Source organism: Geotrypetes seraphini, chromosome 1, assembly GCF_902459505.1.
Source record: "Geotrypetes seraphini chromosome 1, aGeoSer1.1, whole genome shotgun sequence".
NCBI classification, from domain to species: domain Eukaryota; kingdom Metazoa; phylum Chordata; class Amphibia; order Gymnophiona; family Dermophiidae; genus Geotrypetes; species Geotrypetes seraphini.
In genome coordinates, this window is record NC_047084.1 from 107436291 (window position 1) to 107461349 (window position 25059).

General features: G+C 44.3%; 1 protein-coding gene across 1 annotated transcript in view; it reads left to right on the forward strand.

The window, feature by feature from the left end:
• Nucleotides 1–25059, forward strand: part of DNAI1 (dynein axonemal intermediate chain 1) — a 394766-nt gene that overhangs the window by 189486 nt on the left and 180221 nt on the right. The window contains exons 11-12 of the mRNA XM_033935572.1: nt 403–520; nt 4882–4925. Of these exons, the coding sequence (XP_033791463.1) occupies nt 403–520; nt 4882–4925 (162 nt within the window). The remainder of the gene's footprint in view (nt 1–402; nt 521–4881; nt 4926–25059) is intronic.

A 25059-nucleotide genomic window follows, 5' to 3' on the forward strand; every position in this document is an offset into this window, starting at 1 on the left:
AAAGAATTAAAAAAAAAAAAAGGTATGGATAATTTCCTAAAAGAGATGGACTTGGGGAAATCCAGCACTTATTCCTAGGATAAGCAGCATAGAATCTGTTTTGCTACTTGGACAGAGCACTACCACTAAGGGGTAGAAACCATAGGAGTACCACATTAGGGGAGAGGAAGTCATTCCAACCATGCTTACTTCCAGATCTTTGTTGTCATTACAAGTACCTGAATTGACAAGGAGGGCTGGAATGTCTTTTCTCCATGGAATTCTTGTTAAGGTGAACCAAACAGCTCACATTTATTCTCAGCTATTATTTCTGAATATGCTTCTTTTCCTTCTTTGCATGTGACTGTAACATTTGTTTACCCCACTTTTTGTTTATATTATTCACTTTGTTTTCCTGTTCAGATTTTAAGTACTTTGAGGATTTGTCTGATGACTTCCGAGACCAGGAAGGAACTTTGCTGCCTTTATGGAAGTTTCAATATGAGAAAGCTAAGCGACTTGCTGTGACTGCCCTCTGCTGGTAAGTTTACATATTGCAGATTTTATTTGTAAGATAAAAACTACAGTGCTCCCCCGCGAATTCGCGGTCTGCGGTTCACAGTCCCGGTCATTCATGGTATTTTCCCACCGCGAAGGGGAGGCAGGAGAGGGCAGCCAGAGCGCCTGCGAGTGAAGGAAATCACTCGCGGTATGCTCTGACCGCCTCTTCCTCTACTAAAGTCGGGCCTCACCAATCAGGAGCTGCGTGAAAACAAACTGGAGAAAATATTTCTTCACAGAACGTGTAATTAAACTTTGGAATTCATTGCTGGAGAAAGTGGTGAATCAGTTTGCTTAGCAGAGTTTAAAAGAGGCTTAGATTATTTCCTGAAAGAGAAGTCCATTATTGAGATGGCTTGGGGAAATCCACTGCTTATTCCTAGGCTAAGCAGCATAAAATCTGTTTTACTACTTGGGATCCAGCTAGGTACTTGGGACTTGGGTTAGCCACTGTCGGGAACAGGATGCTGGGCTTGATAGACATTCAGTCTGTCCCAGTAGGGCAATTCTTATGTGAGCAAAGTATAGGGATAATGAAGCCATCGTGACATCACTGATGAGTTTGTCTCTTAGGCATTGGTGGAATGAGGCATTATGACATCACAATCTCAGCTTTGGAATGTTGCTACTCTTTGGGTTTCTGCCAGGTACTTGAGTCCTGGGTTAGCCATTGTTGGAAACAGGACGCTAGGCTTGATTGGCCTTCAGTCTGTCCCAGTAAGGTAGTTCTTATGTTCTTTATCTAAGCGGGTTATAGCTTCACATACATGTTTTAAACAAGCAAACTAAACTTATCAATAAAAACCCCCCCACATAAGCAAGCAAAATTAAATGGGCTAACAAATAAAAATCAAGTAAAAGCTTGCTGAAATCAAAAAGCATCCTTCTCAGCCATCCTGGACCCAACAGCTCATTATGCAGTTCAGATCAGCAGTAGGGCCCAGGACAGCGAAGGAGGAAGTAGCTTGACGATGTGCAACCGTTTGCTGCCTCTTTTTTTCTGTATGATTGAAGGGGGAGAGGGAGGAGCCAAAACAAACTGAGTATGCCAAGAGGATGACAGCAAGCCCAATGTGAACTGTAGGGGACTGACAAAGGGAATGGGAGTGTATCAGGGGGTAGGGAGCAGAGCAAGCTGGAGGTTGTGCTTTATTGGTGGAAGATTGAGAAGTAGAGGTATTTGCCTAGGGCAGGGATGTCAAAGTCCCTCCTCGAAGGCCGCAATCCAGTCAGGTTTTCAGGATTTCCTCAATGAATATGCATGAGATCTATGAGCATACAATGAAAGCAGTGCATGCAACTAGATCTCCTGCATATTCATTGGGGAAACCCTGAAAACCTGACTGGATTGCAGCCCTTGAGGAGGGACTTTGACACCCCTGGCCTAGGGGATGTAGAAACAGGAGAAGTCGGGGTATGTGTCTAGAGGAGAGACCTTGAGGATAAACAGAATTGGGTGATAAGGAAAGAGAACATGGTGGGGGAAAGATGAGGCTGAGTGGTGGAGAGAGAAAACTGCAGAGGACAGGCAGCATGCTGGAGGATAGGGAAAAAGAGAACAGAGGGAAGCTGGGGCGTAGGCAAAGAAAGAACTAGGGGGACAGAGAGAGAAAGTGCTAAAGTGTCTATCCCATAGAAGGGGCATTGAAAGCTGGGAGCAGAAACTACCACGGGGAGGAAAAGGATTCAATCTAAATTGGGGCAAAAGAAAGCTGGGGAAGATGGAAACTGGAAAGTGATATTGCTGGGAAAGGTTGGGCCCGAGGAGGGAAAAAAACATGAGGGTTGGGGATCTGGAGAAGGATTTCAGGCCTAGGGTAGGAGTCAGATCTTATGATGAAGGAATTCTGCCCCCAAAATACAAATAAAGTATACAGAATTTTCCATAATTTTAAAATATTATGTACAGATTTTTCACAGTTTTTGCATATACTATACTTAAAATTATTTTGTACAAAATTCACCCAGGAGTAAATTTAACTAACCTACACCATCCTTGTTAAGGTCATTGCTTTATAAGAGCATGGACACTTGGTCTGACCATCTTCTAAATACTGTTTAACATGTATTGCTGACTCCATGTGTGAGGACTGAAGTCCTCCTGTTCTTGGAAATAATTTTTTCTTTCTCCAGGGAAAGTAAGGTACCTTTCTGTTTCCCCAAGAATTTGGTTTCTCTTTGCCATAGCTATAAAAGGAACAGACTACACTGGTACCATAACTCCCATACTTGTGCGGTAAAGCTCTTTAGAAAGCTTGCTTCCACTCTTAGATTCCATTCAGTAACAGTGTGACACCAACTTGTAAGGGCTGGTATCCTGTCCTCAAAGAACACCTGTTCCTGGTAATTAACTTTGCTGATCATTTGATTTTCTATACTGTTCTCTCAGGGGAGCTTAGAACATAAGAATAGCCTTACTGGGTCAGACCAATGGTCCATCAAAGCCCAGTAGCCTGTCCTCACAGTGGCCAATCCTGACAAAAGCACAAAGAATAGCAACATTCCAACATCTCAAAGAATAGCAAGATTCTGGAACCCCAATGAGAGCAACATTCCAGAGCTGAGATTGTGATGTCATAATGCCTCATTCCACAGTGCCTCAGAGCCAACCTCAGCAGTGATGTCACAATGGCTTCATTGTCCTATACTTGGCTCAGGTAAGAACCTAAAAACAGCCTTACTGGGTCAGACCAATGGTCCATCAAAGCCCAGTAGCCTGTCCTCACAGTGGCCAATCCTGACAAAAGCACAAAGACTAGCAATATTCCATGCTACCAATCCAGGGCAAGCAGTGGCTTCCCTCATGTCTTTCTCAATAACAGACTATGGACTTTTCCTCCAGGAATTTGTCCAAACCTTAAACCTTTCTTAAAACTAGCTACGCTATCCGCTCTTACCACAACCTCTGGCAATGCGTTCCCAAGCTTAACTATTCTCTAAGTGAAAAAAATATTTCCTCCTATTGGTTTTAAAAGTATTTCCTTATAACTTCATCGAGTGTCCCCCCCCCTAGGGCTCTTTTTACTAAGCTGTGATAGCGTTTTTAGCATGCGCAGAATTTTAGCACGTGTTAAACCCTCGCTACGCAGCTAGAACTAATGGCAGCTCAATGCTGGCATCAGGGTCTAGGGTGCGTGGCAATTCAGGGAGCACTAAGCATGCGCTAAAACTGCTTTCACAGCTTAGTAAAAGGAGCCCCTAGTCTTAGTAATTTTTGTCGGAGTGAAAAATCGAACCACTTGTACCCTCATGATTTTGTAGACTTCCATCCTATCTCCCCGCAGTTGTCTCTTTTCCAAGCTGAAGAGCCCTAACCGTTTTAGTCTTTCCTCATACGAGAGGAGTTCCATCCCATTTACCATCTTGGTCGCTCTTCTTTGGACCTTTTCTAGTGCCACTATATCTTTCTTGAGATAAGAGACCAGAATTCAATGCAATACTCCAAATGAGGTCGCACCATGGAGCGATTCAGGGGCATTATGACATTCTTAGTCTTGTTAACCATCCGTTTTTTAATAATTCCTAGTATCCTGTTTGCTTTTTTGGCCGCCGCCACACATTGGGCGGAAGATTTCATCGTATTGTCTATGATGACACCCAAATCCTTTCCTTGGATGCTAACCCCGAAGATGGATCCTAGCATCTGGTAACTGTGATTTGAGTTATTCTTCGCAATGTACATCACTTTGCATTTGTCCACATTAATTTCATCTGCCATTTGGATGCCCAGTCTTCCAATTTCCTAAGTTCTGCCTGCAATTTTTCACAAAAACCACATGCGTTTTAATAACTTTAAACAGTTTAGTGTCATCTGCAAATTTAATCACCTCACTCGTTGTTCCAATTTTCAGATTGTTTATAAATAAGTTAAATAGGACCAGTCCCAGTACAGACCCCTGTGGCACTCCACTGTTTGCTCTCCTCCATTGAAAAAAGTGACCATTTATGTTTGCATGAATTTATTCAGGTACTCAAGAATTTTTCCCTTCTGGCCAGGCGGGCTCACAATCTTATCTAATATTGATGGGGCAATGGGGGGATGAATTGACTTGCCCATGGTCACAAGGAGCAGCGTGGGTTTGAACCCACAACCTTAGGGTGCTGAGGCTGTAGCTTTAACCACTACGCCACACTCTCCCCTGCTTCAGATCTTCTCTGTTGGCAGCCTGCTTCTGTTGTTCTTGATTTTTGTTTCTCACATTGTTAGACTATTTTTTTTGTTGTTGTTTTTAAGCAGACCTCTTGTTTTAAGAGGTTAATTTTTGATTTTATGAATCAAATACTCTGAAAGATTTTGCTTTTCAATTATTATAGCTAAACTTATGTTGGTCTCTTTTACAGGAACCCCAGATACAACGATCTGTTCGCAGTGGGACATGGCTCTTGTAAGTTACAAATAATGCAACATTGACATTTAATTTATGAAATGAATGGCATCAGTACAATCAGCAAAAAATGCTATAGTGTTATCAAGTCCAATAGTGAAGGCTCTTCACCCAAGTTTAGCAAAAAACTATTGCAGGTTTAGAACATTTATTTATTTTCACTGTTATTCTGCTTATATCCATAACATTTTCAGACAAGTTAGGAATATTCCTAATTTTCCAGATGTACTGTATTTTCACTCATATACCGCGCACCCGTGTAAAACGCGCACACGGATATAGCGTGCGGGAAACTGTAATTTATGTAAATAAATTTTTATATACCGCGCACACCCCTATACCGCGCATGCCGCCCCGACTCTCCCGTCGCTGCCCGACTCTCCTTTCGCCCGCCCCGACTCTCCTCTGGCCAGCCCGACTCTCCTTTAGCCCGCCACGACTCTCCTCTCCCCCTTGAAGTCCTGTCCTCCCTTGAAGTCCTGTCCCCACCCTGAAAGCCTGATGCCCCCCCCCCGACGTCCGATTCACCCCCCCGCAGGACCGCTCGCACCCCCACCCCGAAGGACCGCTCGCGCTTGCACCCGCACCCCCACCCCGAAGGACCGCTCGCACCCCTACAGCCTCCCCACCCCCCCATCTTGTAGAAGCTGCCTACCGTCGTCCTGCTGCTTCCTCTGCCGGCGGTCCTGCCCCTTCTCTTAGCCCTGCGTCTACGCTGCTTCCTCTTCTGGCGGTCCCGCCCTTTCTCCGACGTCTGAAAATACGGTACATCTGGAAAATTAGGAATATTACTAACTTGTCTGAAAATGTTATGGATATAAGCAGAGTAACAGTGGGTGGGGAGGCTGTGGGGGTGCGAGTGGTCCTTCGGGGTGGGGGTGCGGATGCGGTTGCGTGTTCGAGCGCGAGCGGTCCTTCGGGGTGGGGGTGCGACCGGTCCTGCGGGGTGATTCGGATGTCGGGGGGGGGGGGGAACTATGTAAAAAAAAAGGGGGATAACGCGCTCACGAATATAACGCGCATGGTTATACTCGGTTTGTAAAATCATGTATAACGCGCGCGTTATATGCGTGAAAATACGGTAATTTTTTTTTCTCTTTTAGTTCAATCAGTTTTATTTATTTTCAATCAAAATAATATTACAACAAGAAAACAGATGTGTCACAATAGAGCAACAGTCAATAAAATAGAGAAAAGAACATAAGCTCTATACGACCATGCATAGTAAACAACAAGCAGTAAACCAAGGTCATGGCATTAGCGACCCCTGGCCAAAAATTTGGTAACATTTCTTCCAATCCCTTAAATCAGCCTCATTGCTACAGATGTAATTTTGATCACAGTGAATGCAATAGTCGATCAGATTCCTCATTGCCTACATTTGATCTTTGAATTAATTGTGACGTGGAAAGGACAGAAAGAACCAGGATCGCTGTATTAGATGAAATGATTCATAAGAACATAAGAATTGCCACTGCTGGGTCAGACCAGTGGTCCATCGTGCACAGCAGTCCACTCCTGCGGCGGTCCCTAGGTCAGAGACCAGTGCCTTAACTGAAACTAGCCTTACCTGCATACGTTCTGGTTCAGCCGGAACTTGTCTAACTTTGTCTTGAATCCCTGGAGGGTGTTTTCCCCTATAACAGCCTCCGGAAGAGCGTTCCAGTTTTCCACCACTCTCTGGGTGAAGAAGAACTTCCTTATGTTCGTACGGAATCTATCCCCTTTCAACTTTAGAGAGTGCCCTCTCGTTCTCCCTACCTTGGAGAGGGTGAACAATATGTCTTTTATCTGCTAAGTCCATTCCCTTCATTATCGTGAACGTTTCGATCATGTCCCTTCTCAGTCTCCTCTTTTCAAGGGAAAAGAGGCCCAGTTTCTCTAATCTCTCACTGTACGGCAACTCCTCCAGCCCCTTAGCCATTTTAGTCGCTCTTCTCTGGACCCTTTCGAGCAGTACCTTGTCCTTCTTCATGTACGTCAATCAGTGCTGGACGTAGTATTCCAGGTGGGGGCGTACGATAATGAATAAAGTTTCAGTCTTAGAAAACAAATCAGATGATTATGACACCAGAATAAAAACTTTGGAAATGCAAGCACTAACTTGGGTTAAAGAGAGTGCAAGCCTTCACTTTAAGCAAGAAATGGTGGAGAACTCCATTAGGAGATGCAATTTGCAGATTATAAATTTTCCAAAAGTGTTCTCCACGCCTCCAATAGTTATGTTTAAGTGTTATCTAAACAAGGATCTGAAAGAACCTGAGTCTTCTTACCCACCTCTCTCTAAAATATATTATGTACCTAGGAGAGCTAAGTCTCAAAATCCCAACCAGCAGAATTTATCTGCTGATAGTTTGGATTTGTCTAATTTCCTGGAGAGGTCGGAATCTGAGACTCAAGCTTCTGCTACTATTGGTGTAATTTGCTATTGATTCTGATAGGGAATAGTTGCTAAGATTGTTTTTTAAATATAAAGATGTTCCCTTTTTGTCTAATAGTATAAGAATTTATCCAGATGTTTCACGTCCGACCTAGAAAAGAAGAAAACAATTTATTTTGAGACCTCAGGCGATCATATAGGGGCGACTTTTGTTCTGAGGTACCCCTGTAAGTGCATTTTGCTATATAAAGAGAACAGATATGTTTTCTATGAGCCGCAGCAGTTATCTAAATTTATTTCATCTCAGGATAGTAAGTAATTACTTACTCAGCTTCTTTCAAATCCATTCAGAGAGGAATTGTTCAAGGGCAGTCAAGCCTCCCTCTGGTTTTCCTAGTTATCAATGTTTAATAGTTAATTTCAGCGAATATTGTAATGTAATGTAATGTAATTTATTTCTTATATATAGCTCCGTCTTCATTAGATTGTGGACTAACTTATACTATGGACCTGTTTTACAAAGCTGCGCTACAACAGCCCTGAAGCCCTTTAAATCTCTATGGGCTTCGGGGCTCTCACCGCGCGGCTTTGTAAAACAGGACCTATATAATGTAAACTGTACCTTTTGTATTATGATTTACTATCCAAATATGGACATACTAGTCTTATAGCCCGTTACATTAATGGGTGCTAGAATATATGTGTGTGTCTGTCTTTATTTCTTTCTCTCTCTCTCCTTAGCCGCTTTCTGTATTTCTGTATTTCTTTTTCCTCGGCTGTCCACCCATTCTCCCTTCCTTTTACCTTCCCTGTGTCCACCACCACCCATTCACTGCTCCCCTTATCCAGCAGCAGCCCTTTTTTTAATCTCCCTCCTGTCCAGCAGCACCTCTTTCCTGTCCCCCCTGTCCAGCAGTAGGCCTCCCCTCCTTTTTCTCCCCCCCCACCGTCTCTTCCTCTGTCCATCAGCACCTCTTTCCTGCTCCCCCGTCCAGCAGTAGGCCTTCCTTCCTTTTTCTCTCCCCCCATCTCTTCCCCTGTCCAGCAGCACCCTTTACCTCGCGTCTTCCCTCCGCCGACAGCCTCCGCGGCCTGCAAATGCCGACAGCCGCCGCAGCCTACAGACGCCAAGAGCCACCCTGGCTGACAACCTCCGCGCCGCCTGAAGCTAACAAAACCCTAAGTTGCGCATGCGCAGTCCTACCTGCGGGGACCTACAGCACACGGAAAACAGGAGCACGCAGGTAAGAGTGTGCATGCGCAGCTTAGGGTTTTATTATATTAGATTTTGTATTACATGGTATTTTTTTTCCAATGTTTTGACCATGATTGTCAAAAATTATAAAATTAATAAATAAAGAATTATTTTTTTAAAAGAAAGGCAGGTGGTGGCGTGGTTTGCGCCGGAAGTTGCCTTTACGTGTACTTAGGCGTTACTATGCGCCTCTGAACATGCAAGGTAGGCGTCTGAAATGTAGGCCTGCAAAATGCTGGCCTAGGTTTCATTCGCCAATACAAAACTGTACCCCAATAAAGACTAATTAGGGTAATATAAAAATATACAGCCTCCAATTTCAAAAAAAATGTCTGTTGAATACCTGTAACAATCTACAATAAACTCACAAAATTTCAAATGATGAAAATGTGATGTACTTTCAATTGGTTTCTGGCAATTGTATTGGAGGTTTCGCCGACACCAGCGTTTCAAAAGATTCAAGATGCCATCGGAAATCAATGTGAGGGACAGGACCCCTGAGGAAGGCAATTTCATTGCCGAAACACAGCCCATGTAGGGTCTAGCTTCCAGTTTATTCTGAGATATGTTGTATCTTTGATATTGCTTGACACTGACTGTTGCACTTCTTGATTTTAATAAACATATTCTGATGCACATCCTGGTGTCTCCAGGAGCTGATTCCACCTTTTGTGACTTTGGACACTTTCGCTTGTTCTGCGGAACCGTGGTTCTTTCCTGTGCGCTTTCGGCTCACTGTTTTCACTGCGTGCCTCTTCCAGGGGATTTGAGCATTTTGCTGTACTTATATTTATAAAATAGTTAACGTACTGCAATCACTGTTATTACTCATGCAAACATAGACCCAATGTCCTGAGAACCCTGTATCCCAAATGCAAGTATATCACTGCCTTAAAATTCCAATTCAAAAGAGATAGTTCTGAATGCTTTGTAATCTGATGTTGTGTTGACAAAAATGCATCTTCTTCTATTCATCAGTTCTTATCAAATATCTTCACAAGAATCAAGGAGTTGCCGTACAATCAGAGGCTAGAGAAACTGGGCCTCTTCTCCCTTGAGAAGAGGAGACTGAGAGGGGACATGATCGAAACATTCAAGATATTGAAGGGAATTGACTTAGTAGAGAAAGAGAGATTGTTCACCCTCTCCAAGGTGGAGAGAACGAGAGGACGCTCTCTAAAGTTAAAAGGGGATAGATTTCGCACAAACGTAAGGAAGTTCTTCTTCACCCAGAGAGTGGTAGAAATCTGGAACGTTCTTCCAGAGGCTGTTATAGGGGAAGACACCCTCCAGGGATTCAAGACAAAGTTAGACAAGTTCCTGCTGAACCAGAACGTACGCAGGTAAGGCTAGTCTCAATTTGGGCACTGGTCTTTGACCTAAGGGCCGCCATGGGAGCGGACTGCTGGGCATGATGGACCACTGGTCTGACCCAGCAGCGGCAATTCTTATGTTCTTATCATTCTTATGAAGATATTTGATAAGAACTGATTAATAGAAGAAGGTGCTTTTTGCCATCAACATAACATCAGAAGATTACATAAGAACATAAGAAGTTGCCTTCGCTGAGGCAGACCAGAGGTCCATCTCGCCCAGCGGTCCGCTCCCGCGGCAGCCCATCAGGCCCATTTCCTGAGCAATGGTCCCAGACTGTCCCTATAACCTACCGCTACTCTTATCTGTACCCCTCAATTCCTTTATCCTCTAGGAACCTATCCAAACCTTCTTTGAAGCCTTGTAACATGCTCCGGCCTATCACAGCCTCCGGAAGCGCGTTCCATGTGTCCACCACCCTCTGGCTGAAAAAGAACTTTCTGGCATTTGTTTTAAACCTGTCTCCTTTTAATTTTTCCGAGTGCCCCCTTGTACTTGTGGTTCACCATAATCTGAAAAATCTGTCCCTGTCTACTTTTTCTATACCCTTCAGGATCTTGAAGGTTTCTATCATGTCTCCTCTAAGTCTTCGCTTTTCCAGGGAGAACAGCCCCAGCTTTTTCAGTCTGTCAGTATATGAGAGGTTTTCCATACCTCTTATCAGTTTCGTTGCTCTTCTCTGGACTCCCTCAAGTACCGCCATGTCCTTTTTGAGGTACGGCGACCAATACTGTACACAGTACTCCAGATGCGGTCGCACCATTGCACGATACAGTGGCAGGATGACCTCTTTTGTCCTGGTCGTGATACCCTTCTTAATGATACCCAACATTTTGTTTGCTTTTCTTGAGGCTGTGGCGCACTGTGCATTGAGAACTATACCTTTTGAACTAGAATTGCATTTGGGATACAGGGTTCTCAGGACATTGTGTATATGTTTGCCTGAGTAACAACAGTGATTGCAGTATGTTAACTATTTTATAAATATAAGTACGTCACAGTTTCACCATTTGAAATTTTGTGAGTTTATTGCAGATTGTTACAGTATTCAACAGACTCTTTTTTATGAATCTACAAAACCGTAGGTACAATTCTACTACGGGCGCCTGAAGGTTGATTGATAACCGCGCGCCTGCACGCTTACAATGTAGGCGAGTGAAGGCGCACTATAGAGAATCAGGCCCTCAATATACATGTCTTTCTTCAGTCCGTTACTGGATGGAACTTACTAAATTAACGGCCTCTTTTACAAAGCCGCGTTAGCGGCTGTGCTGCGTTAATGACCCCGAAGCCCATAGAGATTTAAAGGGATTTGGGGCCAGTGCCGCGTGACTTTGTAATAAAGGCAGTTAGTCTTGTGTGGTTAATGAGGTCAACCAAAAAATAGAATTTGAAAAGAGAGAGAATTTTCCTTGGTGCCTAAAATATTCTTGTAATAGTTGTAAAATGTATTTAAGTGTTTCTACTTGTAAATATTTGTAGAATTTATTAGAAAAGGAAAATAAAAAGACGTACAGTGGTACCTTGGATTACGAGCATAATCCGTTCCAGGAGCATGCTCGTAATCCAAAATGCTCATTTATCAAAGCGAGTTTCCCCATAGGAAATAATGGAAACTCGCTTTGATATGTTCCCCCCCCCCCCCCAACGAAAACCGGCATTGCTCTCCCCGAAGGCCCCCCCTGCGATTTGGCACACCTCCCCCGCTGCAATTCGGTACCCTCCCGCCACGATTTGGCATCCCCCACCGTGATCCGGCACCCCCCCTGCCGCGACCTGAAGTCCCCCAGACCCATCCGGAGATCTCGGAGAGAACGTGAACTCGCAGGCCTTGAGCATGCGCAGATGCTCAAGGCCCAGCAAGAAGAGGAGGCCGATCTTTGGGCACCGGCACCAACGCACAGGACATGCCGGTGCCGGTGCCCAGGCCCAGATGACAGTAAGAAGCGGCGGGGGAGTGCCCAATCGTGTCGGGAGGGTGTGTGTGCTGGATTGCGTCACGGGGGTGCCGGATTGCGGGGGGCGCTCGTAAATCGAGCCATGCTCGGTTTGCAAGGTGCTGATTTTGCGAATGTTTTGCTCGTCTTGCAAAACACTCGCAAACTGGTGCACTCGTAAACCGAGGTACCACTGTATCTCCTAAAGCACATATCTGAATAATTATTGTGTATGAATCTACATATCACGTGGCTAAACGACTGAAGCAGCACGTTGCATATGGTTTTTCTTTAAGTGTAGCAAATACCTCTGCAGTGCTTAAAAAACGATATCCCCTATACTGCTGCAAACACACTGAGAAATCATTATCTAGTCTTCTCTACTTCTCCACAGCTTTTATAGATTCAGAGCAAGATAATGATGTTGAGCCCAACCTTAATATTCCGCTATTACATTTTGGTACCCTGACTGTATATTGTTTACGCGGATTCGTAGTATCTGTCATTTAGAAATGGTCTAAAGCATCATTTCCCAGCTTGCAAATGACATTAAATCAAGAGAGATCTGCAGAGGATGAGTTGCTTAAGGGTGCATAAATATTACAGATTGCCAGGAAGCCCGGCTTGGAATGTGCTGTTACGCATATTTATTTTCAGGGATTCAGTCTTCTGCAAGCTTATTTGTCAATACGTGCAATCAATGACTGTCAAGCTGACGGAAAATAAATGCAAATTTAGATTCTGTTTTTTCTCAAGTAATTCTTCTTTCTGTAGAGTAGCAGTGGAGATAATGTTCTAGCAGTACTCTGACTTCTGGCTGTATAGGGGATGGGATTTGATATACTGCCTTTCTGTGACTACAGTCAAAATGGTTTGCTACTTATTGAGTACCTGAGGCAGTTAAGGGGTTAAGTGATTTGCCTGGAATTGAACCCTCTTGCCCTGGTTCTCAGGTCACTACACTAGCCATGAGGCTACGCCAATCCAGTGGATCTGGATGTTTTCCATTTGGGATCCATGCATGAATTCCTCCTTACAAATTCAATAGCCGGCACCCACAATCTCCTTGCCAGTGATGTTAACTTACACCTCGAACAGGAAGAGAACTCCAATGTAGCTGACCTCTTCTCCTTCCTTACCTCACTAGGTTTCTCCAAGCCTCCCCTGACTTCCACCCATAGGAAAGGTCACCACCTCGACCTGATCACCTTTCTCTCCAATGTCCCTACCACCCCCAGCTTATGCCTCATAGGAGAAACATGGGCTAATACGCCTTGGTCGGACCACCTCCTTTGTAACTTCAAATTAACTTGGATCAAAAAACTACCTGAAATGGAAACTAGGACCAACCCTAAAAAGATGTTCTGGTCAAGAGGCCAATTAAATCCAACAGACTTCTGGTCTCACTATAGCCCACCTTCCAGCCACAACCCAGAACCTAATTTCATACGTGATTGGAATAATTTCAGCATTCAGACACTGAAACTTCGCAAAAAAACTCTCCGTCCCTCAGACAGCTGGTTCGATGCTGACCTTATAACTTTAAAACGAGAAGTACGTAAATTAGAAAGAACATGGCGCAAAACCGAGACAGATTATGCCAGACTCAACTGGGGACTAAAAGTCAAAGAATATAAAAGAATTGTCAAAGAAAAGCGCTCTAAACACTACTCCCAATTAATCAATACTCCCTCACTGAACAGCAAAGAACTTTTCAAAATAGTCAACTCACTATTCGATATTGACCAACTCAAACGCTCCAACTCAGACCTCCCACCCTCCGCCACTACCCTAGCCGACTATTTTACCAATAAAATTCACACTCTGAAATCGTCTCTCATAATCCCCAGTACAGACCTTACAATCAACCAACCGACTCTAGGACCTGATAGTTCAATAGCAGACATGACCTGGAACCACTTCGAAAGTCCAGACTGGAACCTATTCCTCAAGCTCTATTCCAAATATGCAAATTCAAACTGCCTACTAGATAGCTGTCTCCCCTCCATCATGAAATCTGCCCCTCCCTCATTCAAAATCGAACTCCTCAACTGGATATCCTTTTGCTTGTTCACCGGCCATTTCCTTGTATCCCCGATTATAAAAAAAACCAAGGATTCTACCTCCTCGGCTTCCAATTATAGACCCATCACCAACATACTGCTATTCCAAAAAATTACGGAAGGCCTAGTCAATCATGAACTCATGAACCACCTTGAGAAGTTCAACATTCTCCATGATTCCCAGTCTGGCTTCCGCCCAAATCACAGCACAGAAACTGTCTTAGCCTCTCTGACTAATTACCTCCTCCACTTATTCTCTCTGGGAAAAAGTGCCTTGATACTCCAGTTCGACCTGAGCAGTGCCTTCGACCTGGTTGACCATGACATTCTACTCAGATGCCTTGACTTCATCGGCATCTCCGGTCAAGTCCTAAACTGGTTCACAGGATTTCTAAAAAACCGCTCTTACCAAGTACACTTCAATGGGACCTACTCCCAACCCTGGCACAATCCCTGCAGAGTTCCTCAGGGCTCCCCTCTTTCACCCTCTCTATTCAATATCTACATGGCCTCGCTAGGTCATATGCTATCCAACCTAAAACTAAAATCATATATCTACGCAGACGACATCACTATTATCATTCCTATTACCTTGCTTTCCCAAGAGATTGAACAATTCACCTCATCCATCCTCACCAAGATAGAACAATGGGCCACTCAATTCAAATTAAAGCTGAACCCAGAAAAAACCAAAATTTTCCTGGCCAGTACCAACAACAAGCTAACAAAAACCTCCCTGAAATTTAATGGGTTAGACAATCAAAATCCTTGGAGTCATCCTGGACCGCTGCCTTACTTTCGAAGTCCACACCAATGCTCAGATTAAAAAATGTTTTGGTACCCTCTGGAAACTCCGCACCATTGAACACTACTTTGACTTCTTCTCCTTCCGATTACTGGTCCAATCACTAATCCTGAGCATCCTAGACTACTGTAATATCATCTACCTAGGTTCATTTAAAAAAACCATCAAACGCTTAAGACTCGTTCAGAATGCAGCCGTTCGACTCATCTATAATCTCAAAAAATCTGACCATATAAGTCCCTTCTACAAAAAACTGCACTGGCTGCCTATGGAGGCGAGGATTATCTTCAAATTTGCTTGCCTCTGCTTCAAAACCCTAACAGGCTTGTCCCCAATCTACCTATCAGATCACTTTGTCCGTCCTGGCCCCACCCGCACACGTAACGCCCACTTGTTTGCCTTCCCATCCCTAAAGTGCTGCATCTACAAGAGATTCCTTGACAGATCCCTGGCGTTCCAGGCATACAAATGGAACAAATGTCTATCCATTCTCATCTCTAATTCTCCCTCCTACCAAACTTTCAGGAAGTCAATCAAAACTTATCTCTTTGACAAATATCTCTGACTCCCGCCCTCCTTGTAACTCTACTTTTAACTATGCCTTGTACCTCCCACCTTCCTGCCTCCTCCCTACCTGCACCTCCCACCTACCTGCACCCGACTTCCTAAGCCACGCCGATTGATTTGTTTATAACCTCTCTATCTCCTTCTTGCCTGCTCCCGACTTGCTAAGTTATATTGATTGATTGACTTATTTGTAAATTTCGCTGTAGATGTACAGTCTCTTGTCATGTAAACCACTCTGAATTATTCTGGTACTGCGGTATACAAAAATTAAATTATTATTATTATTAATAAAATACAATACAACTTGTTATATACCACGATTTTCAACAGGGAATCATTGCAGCTTACAGCAAGATGAGTTACATATATGATATAGTGTTAGAGAACATTGTTAGGTTAGTTATCCCAGGACAAGCAGGAAGCATATTCTCACACATGGATGACATCACCGACGGAGCCCCGGTACGGACACTTGAAAAATGAATCGCAACATTACATTTAGAAAGTTCGCGATTAGCCCACACATGCATGAGTGCCTTCCCGCCCGACGTAGGCACGCGGTCCCTTCAGTTTCTTAGTTTCCACAGAGGTAAGAAGTTGCGTTCCATCTTCGTTGAAGATTTTCTTCTCTTTTTCGCTGCCTTCCCACTCTCGCGGTTTTGTGACTCTTGTCAATTTTTTCTCTTCTTTCTATAGTTAAAAAAAAAAAGAATTTCCCTTTATTTTTTCTTTTACCATCACGGCTTTCAGCTCAGCGGGGCCTTCTGAATTCTTCCAATCATCGAATTCAATTTTTCAATGGCGGTCTTCCCATCCATGTCCCGCCCTCTGATGTGTTTCAAAAAGTGCGGTCGCTGTGCTCGGGCTATCTCTGTCACTGACCCTCACTGCTTGTGTCTCCAGTGTCTGGGACCTGAGCACCGTCCCGAGTCTTGCTTGCACTGCTGTTCCCTCCAGAAGGTTAGTTTTAGGGTGGCAGGACAGGGATGAGTTGAGACTACTGGGGGAAGAGATATGTTTTAAATCTTTTCCTGAAAAGGCAATGTGTGGGACGTTGTCGCAGATAGACGGGTAGACTGTTCCAGATATGTGATCCTAGGAACTGAAAGGTGGAGTTAAACATCCTCAATCCGACCTGCACCTTGAGAGGATGGAAACAGTATTTATCTTAATTTGTATGTTAATATGTAACTCGCCCTGAATAAGGGTGGGTGAGTTTCCAAGTTTATTATAAGATTTGATTAATCGCCTATTTCAAATTCTAAGCGATGTACAGTTAAAAATTACAGAATAGAGGGAACAACTAACAAAAAACATGACTAACATGAATAGAGGGACATGACTAACAAAAAAATATTGTTAAACATAATAAAATTCATTAAATATATACAAGGTCAAACATGAGGTGAGTTTAGAGAAGAAATACAATTTAGTTCCAAAAAGAAACAATTAAGGTAAATAACACATTGGGAAAGGGGAAAGACAGCTCATTATAATATTACTAGTCTTTAAGCCCGTTACATTAACGGGTGCTAGAATAAATGTGTCTGTCTGTCTGTGTTTCTTTATCTCTCTCTCTCCTTGGCTGCTATCTGTATCCTTCTGTCTCCCCCTCCCCCCCAAATGTCTCTCCATGGCCCTCTTCTGTCTTCCCCCCCAGAGCAAAGCTGTCTGTCCCCTTTCCCTATCTCTCCATGGCCCCTTCTGTCTCCCCCCCAGCACACCCCTCCCCCCAAAGCAGCCCCCTATCCCTCTCCCTGTCTCTCCATGGCCCCTTCTGTCTTCCCCCCAGGGCAAAGCTGTTTGCCCCAAGCACACCCCTCCCCCCAAAGCAGCCCCCTTTCCCTCTCCCGCTGACTCTCTCTCTGGCCCCCTTTCTCTGTCTGTCTTTCTGTCCCTCTCCCTGGCCCTGTGTCTTTCTTTCTTTCTGTCTCCCTTCCTCCCGCTGTCTGTCTGTCATTTTTCCCCATTTCCCTGTGCAGCAGCATTTCCATACCACTTCCCTATGCAGCAGCAACAGCATTTCCCTCCTATCCCCCCCTTTCCTGTGTAGAAGCAGTAGCAGCATTTTCCCCCACTCCCCCTTTCCCTTTTCTTCCCTTATCTTCCCTGCTCCGTCCGGCCCACCCCCCTTCTTTTACTGCCATTGTCGATCCAGTCTGCTCCTGACCCTCCCACCGCCGACAAAGCTCGGGACTCCAGCCGTGTAGGCAGCACTTTAAACATGGCGCTTCGCGGCCTTCTACTGGCGATTTCCTCTGCCGCGTCTGTCTCCGATGATGTCATCAGAGACATGGCAGAAGAAATCGGCAGAGAAGGGCGCGATGCAGCGTGTTTAAAGTGCTGCCTACGCCGCTGGAGCCGGGAGGCGATGGAGAGGGCAGGGAGTGCTAGCGGCCGGCAGCGGTGGAGAGCAGGGAAGGGCGGCCATGCCACTTGTGTTGCCTCGTGTGAGGCCAGACCATAAGCCGCGCATGCGCACTTCCTATGTGTGCTACAGCTCACGAAAATGGATGCACGCATAGGAAGTGCGCATGCGCGGCTTACCGTTTTATTATATTAGATGGAAGAATTAAAGGCATAGGCAATTCATTTAATCCTTGAATGCATCTTTAAAAAGAAAACCCTTTTGTTTGCTCTTAAATTTTTCCAAAATCCTTTCTTCTCTTAAATAAACTGGAAGGGCATTCCAAGCTTGAGGAGCCGTAACTGAGAAGATAGATTGGCGCCGTGTATTAATAACTTTTAAAGAAGGGACGACCAATAGACGTTGGTCATTTGAGAAATAAACCAACAAACTGCATTGTCCTTGAATTGAGGAAGGCGTGTGAGACCAGAACGCTGGCCACTACTCTGCCAGAGTTTTTCCGAAGATAGCCTTGTGAATCATACAGGCTAACCTGAGGTGAATTCTTTTTTTTCACAGGTAGCCAGTGTAAGAACATAAGAAATGCCTCCACCGAATCAGACCATTGGTCCATCCAGTTTGGAGGCCAATCCAGGTTTTCCCTGTTTACGTCCTAGGTGTTCCCTGATGAAGACCCTGTTTTCCCGTATCCCTCAATGTGATTTGCAAGCAGGTGTGCGTCCAACTTGCACTTGAATCCCATAATGGAGATTTCCGTCATCACCTCCTCCGGGAGAGCATTCCAAGCGTCCACCACTCGCTGTGTTTGAGTAGCAATGGGCTAGCCCTCTCAAATCAGTGGGATTGGAAGATCAACCTTGCCGCTGTATTTTGGAGTACTTGCAGATGCTTCGGTTCTTTCTCTGTGACAAACAAACACTGGGATCCAACTTAGGAAATCCATCCTCGATGGTGTACCAAGGGTACGGCAGTGGGGGCAGTTCTCCTTGGGTGCAGCCAGTCTGGTGTGCATGATCATCAACTCCACTAGCACCCCCCTCCGAAACAGCTTCTGTTCCAGGGCAGAGGACCGGCAGAGCCAACAGCCACAACCGCCAGATCACAGCCCTGTGACCGCTCCACGCAAACCTCACTTCTTGGAAAGGGGGTGCTCCTCCTGGAGGAAGGGGTGCTCTGCCCCAGGTGGCAATCTACACCTCTATCCTACTAAACATTTTACAGTATCCCCATTTCTCGTCTTTCTAGTCCCGTTTCCCTACTCAAGGTGACATACTCGGACAAAACGTGCAACCTTTGTTCAGTTATAGGTTTTTTTGTTCTAAATGATGAAAAACATTAAAGCTCCTGAAATGTATAGATTAAAAAGAAATTGTGCTAATGATTTTCTTTCTTTGGAAATCAAGATTTAATGCAAAACATGCGTAGAGCCATGCTCCGTGCATGCCGAAATACAAAAGAGCAGGATGCAGTAGGAGATGAGATATTGATCCAAACCAAACATGAGCAGGATCTTTGTGATCTGGTACCTCAAGGTTACAGAAGGAGAAATGCAATTGTTTCTTTGTTTATTCATTCAATTTTATTTCCCGTCCTCCTCAGAGAGCTCAGAACGGGTTATACAAGGTCACAATACATAACAAAAGACAAAACGAGTTACAAAGTACTTGGTCAATACGGGTTACAATGATATTTGTATAATACATTTTGTTCATCGTAAATGAGCATACAGAGAAACTTTTCAATATACAGTTGTCTGTCGTGAATTAGCCTTCACAGAAAGAGCCCGATTAATGATAGAGCAGTGGTTCTTAACCTAGGCCATGCCCCACCTAGTCAGGTTTTCAGAATACCCATAATTAATACACTTCTCCCTCCGTATTCGCGGTGATAGGGGATTAACAGAACCGCGAATACAGAAAAACCGCAAATAACTTTTTTATATGTTATTCGCTGTTTTCTGTTAAAAACCATTGTGAATATGGTGAAACCGCGAATAATATGGTGGGAGACCTGGCCTGTTCCTGAAGGAGAGGCAAAACACAGTGAAGAAAGTGCCGGGAATTGGCGATTTTCTCTGTAAACGCTTGGAATCGGCAATTTCTCTATGCAAGCTGACGTGATTTGGGGGGGAGGAGCCAGCAAGTTAAAAACCGCAAATAATCGAAACCGCAAATACAGAGGGAGAAGTGTATGTGTGAGATGGATTTTCATACAGTGGACACAGTGCTTGCAAATTTAACTCATGGCTATTCATTGTGAATGTGTCCCAAAGACTAAGTTGAGAACCTCTTGCTATAACCAGCAGAAGTAGAGGAGGAACATGGTACCACCCATGGGATCGAATCTGAAGCTGTTAGTGTTGAGTATTGGCAGTAAAAGAGGGAGGAACATCTCTGGCGCCTGTGCACATGAGCTGAGCAGTAAGGCCCAGTCGAGTGTATGGCTGTGATCTCCGGAGTTCCAAACAAGGCAGAAGCGGCAGCAAGGGCAAAAAAACCCCAAACAAACCCTTCAAAATATTTTGTTAATGGCAATAGTTTGGAAGGGTTTTATTTATTTATTTATTTAGTTGGGTTTTTTTTTTTGTTTTTTTGAGGAGGGTCCATGACATCTTTGGATGCAGGACACACATACATATAAAACATGCAAATAGCCACATATCTCGCACACATGCAGCTTTCCAAAATGCTAACAGACTGTTCCACCGAGAAGTCACCCTTGTTATCACAGCTCAAGACATTCTGAAAGATTTTGCACACTAAAAGGTAGGAATTCCTCTCTGAAGTGCTAATTTTAATACTAATAAGCTTGTTGTAACCCCTTTGCATAGGATTCTTGGTGGCTACTACTGTGAACAGTAAAAGCTACAACCAATCTAAAAAAAAAAAAAGAACATAAGAATTGCCGCTGCTGGGTCAGACCAGTGGTCCATCTTGCCCAGCGGCCCTCTGATCAAAGACCAGTGCCCTAACTGAGACCAGCCCTACCTGCGTACGTTCTGCTTCAGCAGGAACTTGTCTAACTTTGTCTTGAATCCCTGGAGGGTGTTATCCCCTATGACAGATTCCAGAAGAGCGTTCCAGTTTTCCACCACTCTCTGGGTGAAGAAGAACTTCCTTATGTTCATATGGAATCTATCCCCTTTCAATTTTAGAGAGTGCCCTCTCATTCTCCCTACCTTGGAGAGGGTTAACAACCTGTCCTTATCTACTAAGTCTATTCCCTTCAGTACCTTGAATGTTTCAATCATGTCTCTTCTCAATCTCCTCTGTTCGAGGGAGAAAAGGCCCAGTTTCTCTAATCTTTCATTGTACGGCAACTCCTCCAGCCCCATAACCATCTTAGTTACCCTTCTCTGGACCCTTTCGAGTAATACCATGTCCTTCTTCATGTACAGCGACCAGTGCTGGACACAGTACTCCAGTTGAGGGCACACCATGGCCCGGTACAGCGACATGATAACCTTCTCCGATCTGTTCATGATCCCCTTCTTTATCATTCCTAGCATTCTGTTCGTCCTTTTCACCGCCACCGCACTTTGCGCAGACGGCTTCATCAACTTTTCGATCAGAACTCCCAAGTCTCTTTCCTGGGAGGTCTCTCCAAGTACTGTCCCGGACATCCTGTATTCGTGCATGAGATTTTTGTTACCGATAGGCATCGCTTTACACTTATCCACGTTGAATCTCATGTGCTATGTCGATGCCCATTCCTCGAGCCTGATTATGTCATGTTGCAGATTTTCGTAATCCCCCTGTGTCTTCACTACTCTGAACAACTTCGTATTGGCCGCAAATACCTCACTCGTCTTATCTATGTCCAGATCATTTATAAAGATATTGAAAAGCACGGGTCCAACCTTACTGGCATGATAAGCTTTGAGCATCTAACCCTGTGTACACATCTTCAAAAAGATATAAACAGGATGTAGCCAGCCCATACAAATATAATCTGTGATCTTTATCATAAAATATGTGGAGACAGACTGAATGATATAAATTAGTAGTCTCAAACTTGTGGCCTGGGAGCCACATGCGGCCCGCCAAGTACTATTTGTGAGGTAGAGTGGAGAGGACAATCGCGTACAGATGCAGGAAAGCGCTTGCGTGAGGTTACAGCAGTGAGGCGGGCAATGTTCCAGAACGTAAGGTAACCTTTGGAGGCAGTGCAGCTTGTGCATATGTAATAATAATAATAACTTTATTCTTCTGTACCGCCACAGTCGGGAAGACTTCTAGGCATTTCACATCGAAGAAGGCTGGACAATCAGCGAATTACAGAATGCAAGAAGAGGGGGTACAACTTATTACATGAGAAATGGATAAGAGGGCAACATATTACACAGAGGTTGAACAGAGGGAATGTATAACTTAATAAGTGGTGAGGTTTCAGTTTAGGAGATGAATTTGTCAAATAGTGCGGTTTTAATTGCTTTCCGGAATGTGCCGTAGGTCAGCCTGGTTTCGTTAATGTAATTTCCCAGCCAGGACTGCTGTTTGCTTGCTTGGAACATGAAGGGCCTGTCCAAAAAGGATTTGTATTTGCAGCCTGTGATCTTTGAGTATGTAAATATGTTACGGTTTCTGGTTGGTCATGTGGGGTTGTGTAATATGAAATGTGGTAGTAGGTAAGAAGGCGCCAATCCCCAGACCTGCTTGAAACAAATACAGGCAAACTTGAATAGTATTCACGCCTCCATTGGCAACCAGTGCAGTCTTCTGTAGTAAGGGCTAATGTGGTCGTTTTTCCTCAATCCGAAGATCAAGCGAACTGCAGTGTTTGCACTATTCTTAATCTTTGTACTGTTTTCTTTGGGATACCTAGATAAATGATGTTGCAGTAGTCCAGAATTGATAGGATCAGAGACTGCACCAGTAATCTAAAGGATGTAGCGTCCAAGTATTTTTTGATGATCCTTAGTTTCCACAGAGTACAAAAGCATTTTTTCACCACTAAGTTCGTGTGGTCAGCCATGGTTAGGTGTGTGTCCAGTGTGATTCCCAGTATTTTTATGGTTTTGGAGATTGGGTATTTGTGGCCGTTTAATTGTAATGATGTTCTGGTAATTTTGTCCTTGGGGGTTGCCAAGAAGACTTTTGTCTTTTCTGTGTTTAGTTTCAGTTTGAAGTCGATTGTCCATTTTTCGATTTCGGGTCATTATGTGAGAAAGGTGATTTATAGTTTCTTTTGTTATGTCATTTAAGGGGATTAAGATAGATATATCATCTGCATATATATAATAGTTTAAGTTTAAAATGGCCTAGGGGTGAGATGTATATGTTGAATAGTGTGGGTGATAGTGGGGAGCCTTGGGGAACCCCCAAGGGGTTTTTCCATGGTTTAGACAGTAATTCCCATCACTGGCCACTCGGTATGATCTGTTTGTTAGGAATTCCTGGAACCATTTCTTTACTTTTCCCAAGAGCCCCATTGCGTCTAGGCATAGTAACATTATTTTGTGGTCTACTAGGTATTTGGTACGTAATCTCATGAACTCTTGCAAAATTCGGCACCTCTCCTGACGGTGACTGCTTGATATAAGATGGCGGTTATGTCCGATGCTGGAGGAGGTAAGAGCTGAAGGCGGTTGCGTATGCGACCACTGGCTACTTAAGGCTCAAGTTTTCCAGGCACAAGTTGGATATTGATTCTCCCCTCTACAAAAAAGCCTAGAGGACTACACCAAAATCATGTCTCTTGAAGTTGATACTTTAGAATCTAAATCACAATTTTGCATGAGCTAAAACTCTTTATAGTTTATAAATCTTTCCTTAATTGCTTCTGGTAATTTCAGCTATACACAGCTGAAAGCAGTGCAACATGCAGAAAGTGAAAACCTATCTAAACTTCACTTTCTTCATGTTGCACTGCTTTCAGCTGTGTATAGATGAAATGATCAGAAGCAATTAGGGAAACATTTATAAACTATAATGAGTTTTACCTCATGCAAAGTTGTCATTTCTTTAATAACATTAACTATGTTTTTTTCTGCGGCCCTCCAAGTATCTACAGATCCAAAATGTGGTCCTGCAAAGGGTTTGAGTTCAAGACCGCTGATATCAATATACATACTACGGGAAAAAAAGGCAGGTTCATGGAGAGTTCATGGAGAGAAAGTGAACTCGCAGGCCTTGAGCATGCGCAGATGCTCAAGGCCCAGCAAGAAGAGGAGGCCGATCTTCGGGCACCGGCACCAACGCACAGGACATGCCGGTGCCCAGATGACAGTAAGCAGCGGGGGGTAGGGTGCCAGATTGCAGGGGGTAGGGTGCCGGATCACAGGGGGGGGCCTTTGGGGGGAGCAATGCCAGTTCTCGTAGGGGGGAGGGGGATAGAGCAGCGCCGCTGGCCTCGGGGGTGGGAACGTATCAAAGCGAGTTTCCATTATTTCCTATGGGGAAACTTGCTTTGATAAACGAGCATTTTGGTTTACCTGCATGCTCCTGAAACGGATTATGCTCGTAATCCAAGGTACCACTGTACTTCTTTATGGAAAACGTGACCATATGTCCTGTTTTGAACGGGACCATCCCGTTTTTAGGTAGCCTATCCCGTTATCCCCAAGCACAGCTTCGGGAAGCTGAAATATCCTGTTTTTATAAAGAGAGCAACCCACTGTAACAATATTTTTAAAAAGATGCTGTGCTTGGGGACAATGGAATGTGACTTTACAAGTGGTGGGCCCACAAGCCTCCCCCCCAACATCAATTCTGACATCAGAGAGGAAGTTCCGAGCCAGCCATCGCTGCCTGTCTGGCCTGGAACTACCTCTCCGATGTCAGAATTGACGTTGGGGGGGGGGGGGAAGGCTTGTGGGCCCGCTGCTTGTAAAGTCGCTGCATGCACCTGGCCTGTTGCTGTGTCGACATCGAAGAAGCAGGAGAAATCAGCTTGGTAGCTTGACTAAATCAGTGGTGGGGGAGGGGGGGCAGGGAGAGAGAAAGGAAAGAAAGATATCTACAATGTTATTGCCTAAGAATTAGTAGACATCCCGTTTTGAGGAAAAAAATAAATGGTCACGTTATGAATACATGGAACAGTCTCTCACAAAGGTGATGGAGATGAGGACTCTAATTCAAGAAGGAACGGAAGAAGCACAGAATTGGAAGGGGTGGTAGAGCTTAGTAGTTCTCATGGATGTTGTATGTTGTGACGTTGCCGGTGCCCGTGTATACGCTTGGCTCCGGACAGCGCTCAGAACAGCCTGCGTCCTACGTGCTTCCAGAGAAAGCTGGAAGTCCTGCTGGTCCCACAGTTCAATGAAGAAGCAAAAAGATTCAAAACAGTCAATTTCAAATGAAAATAAAGTCCCACTTTATTGTGGCTATCAATCCTGAACAGGGTTCAGTTCATACTTTTCCATAAACATAAGAAAACAGGAAAAA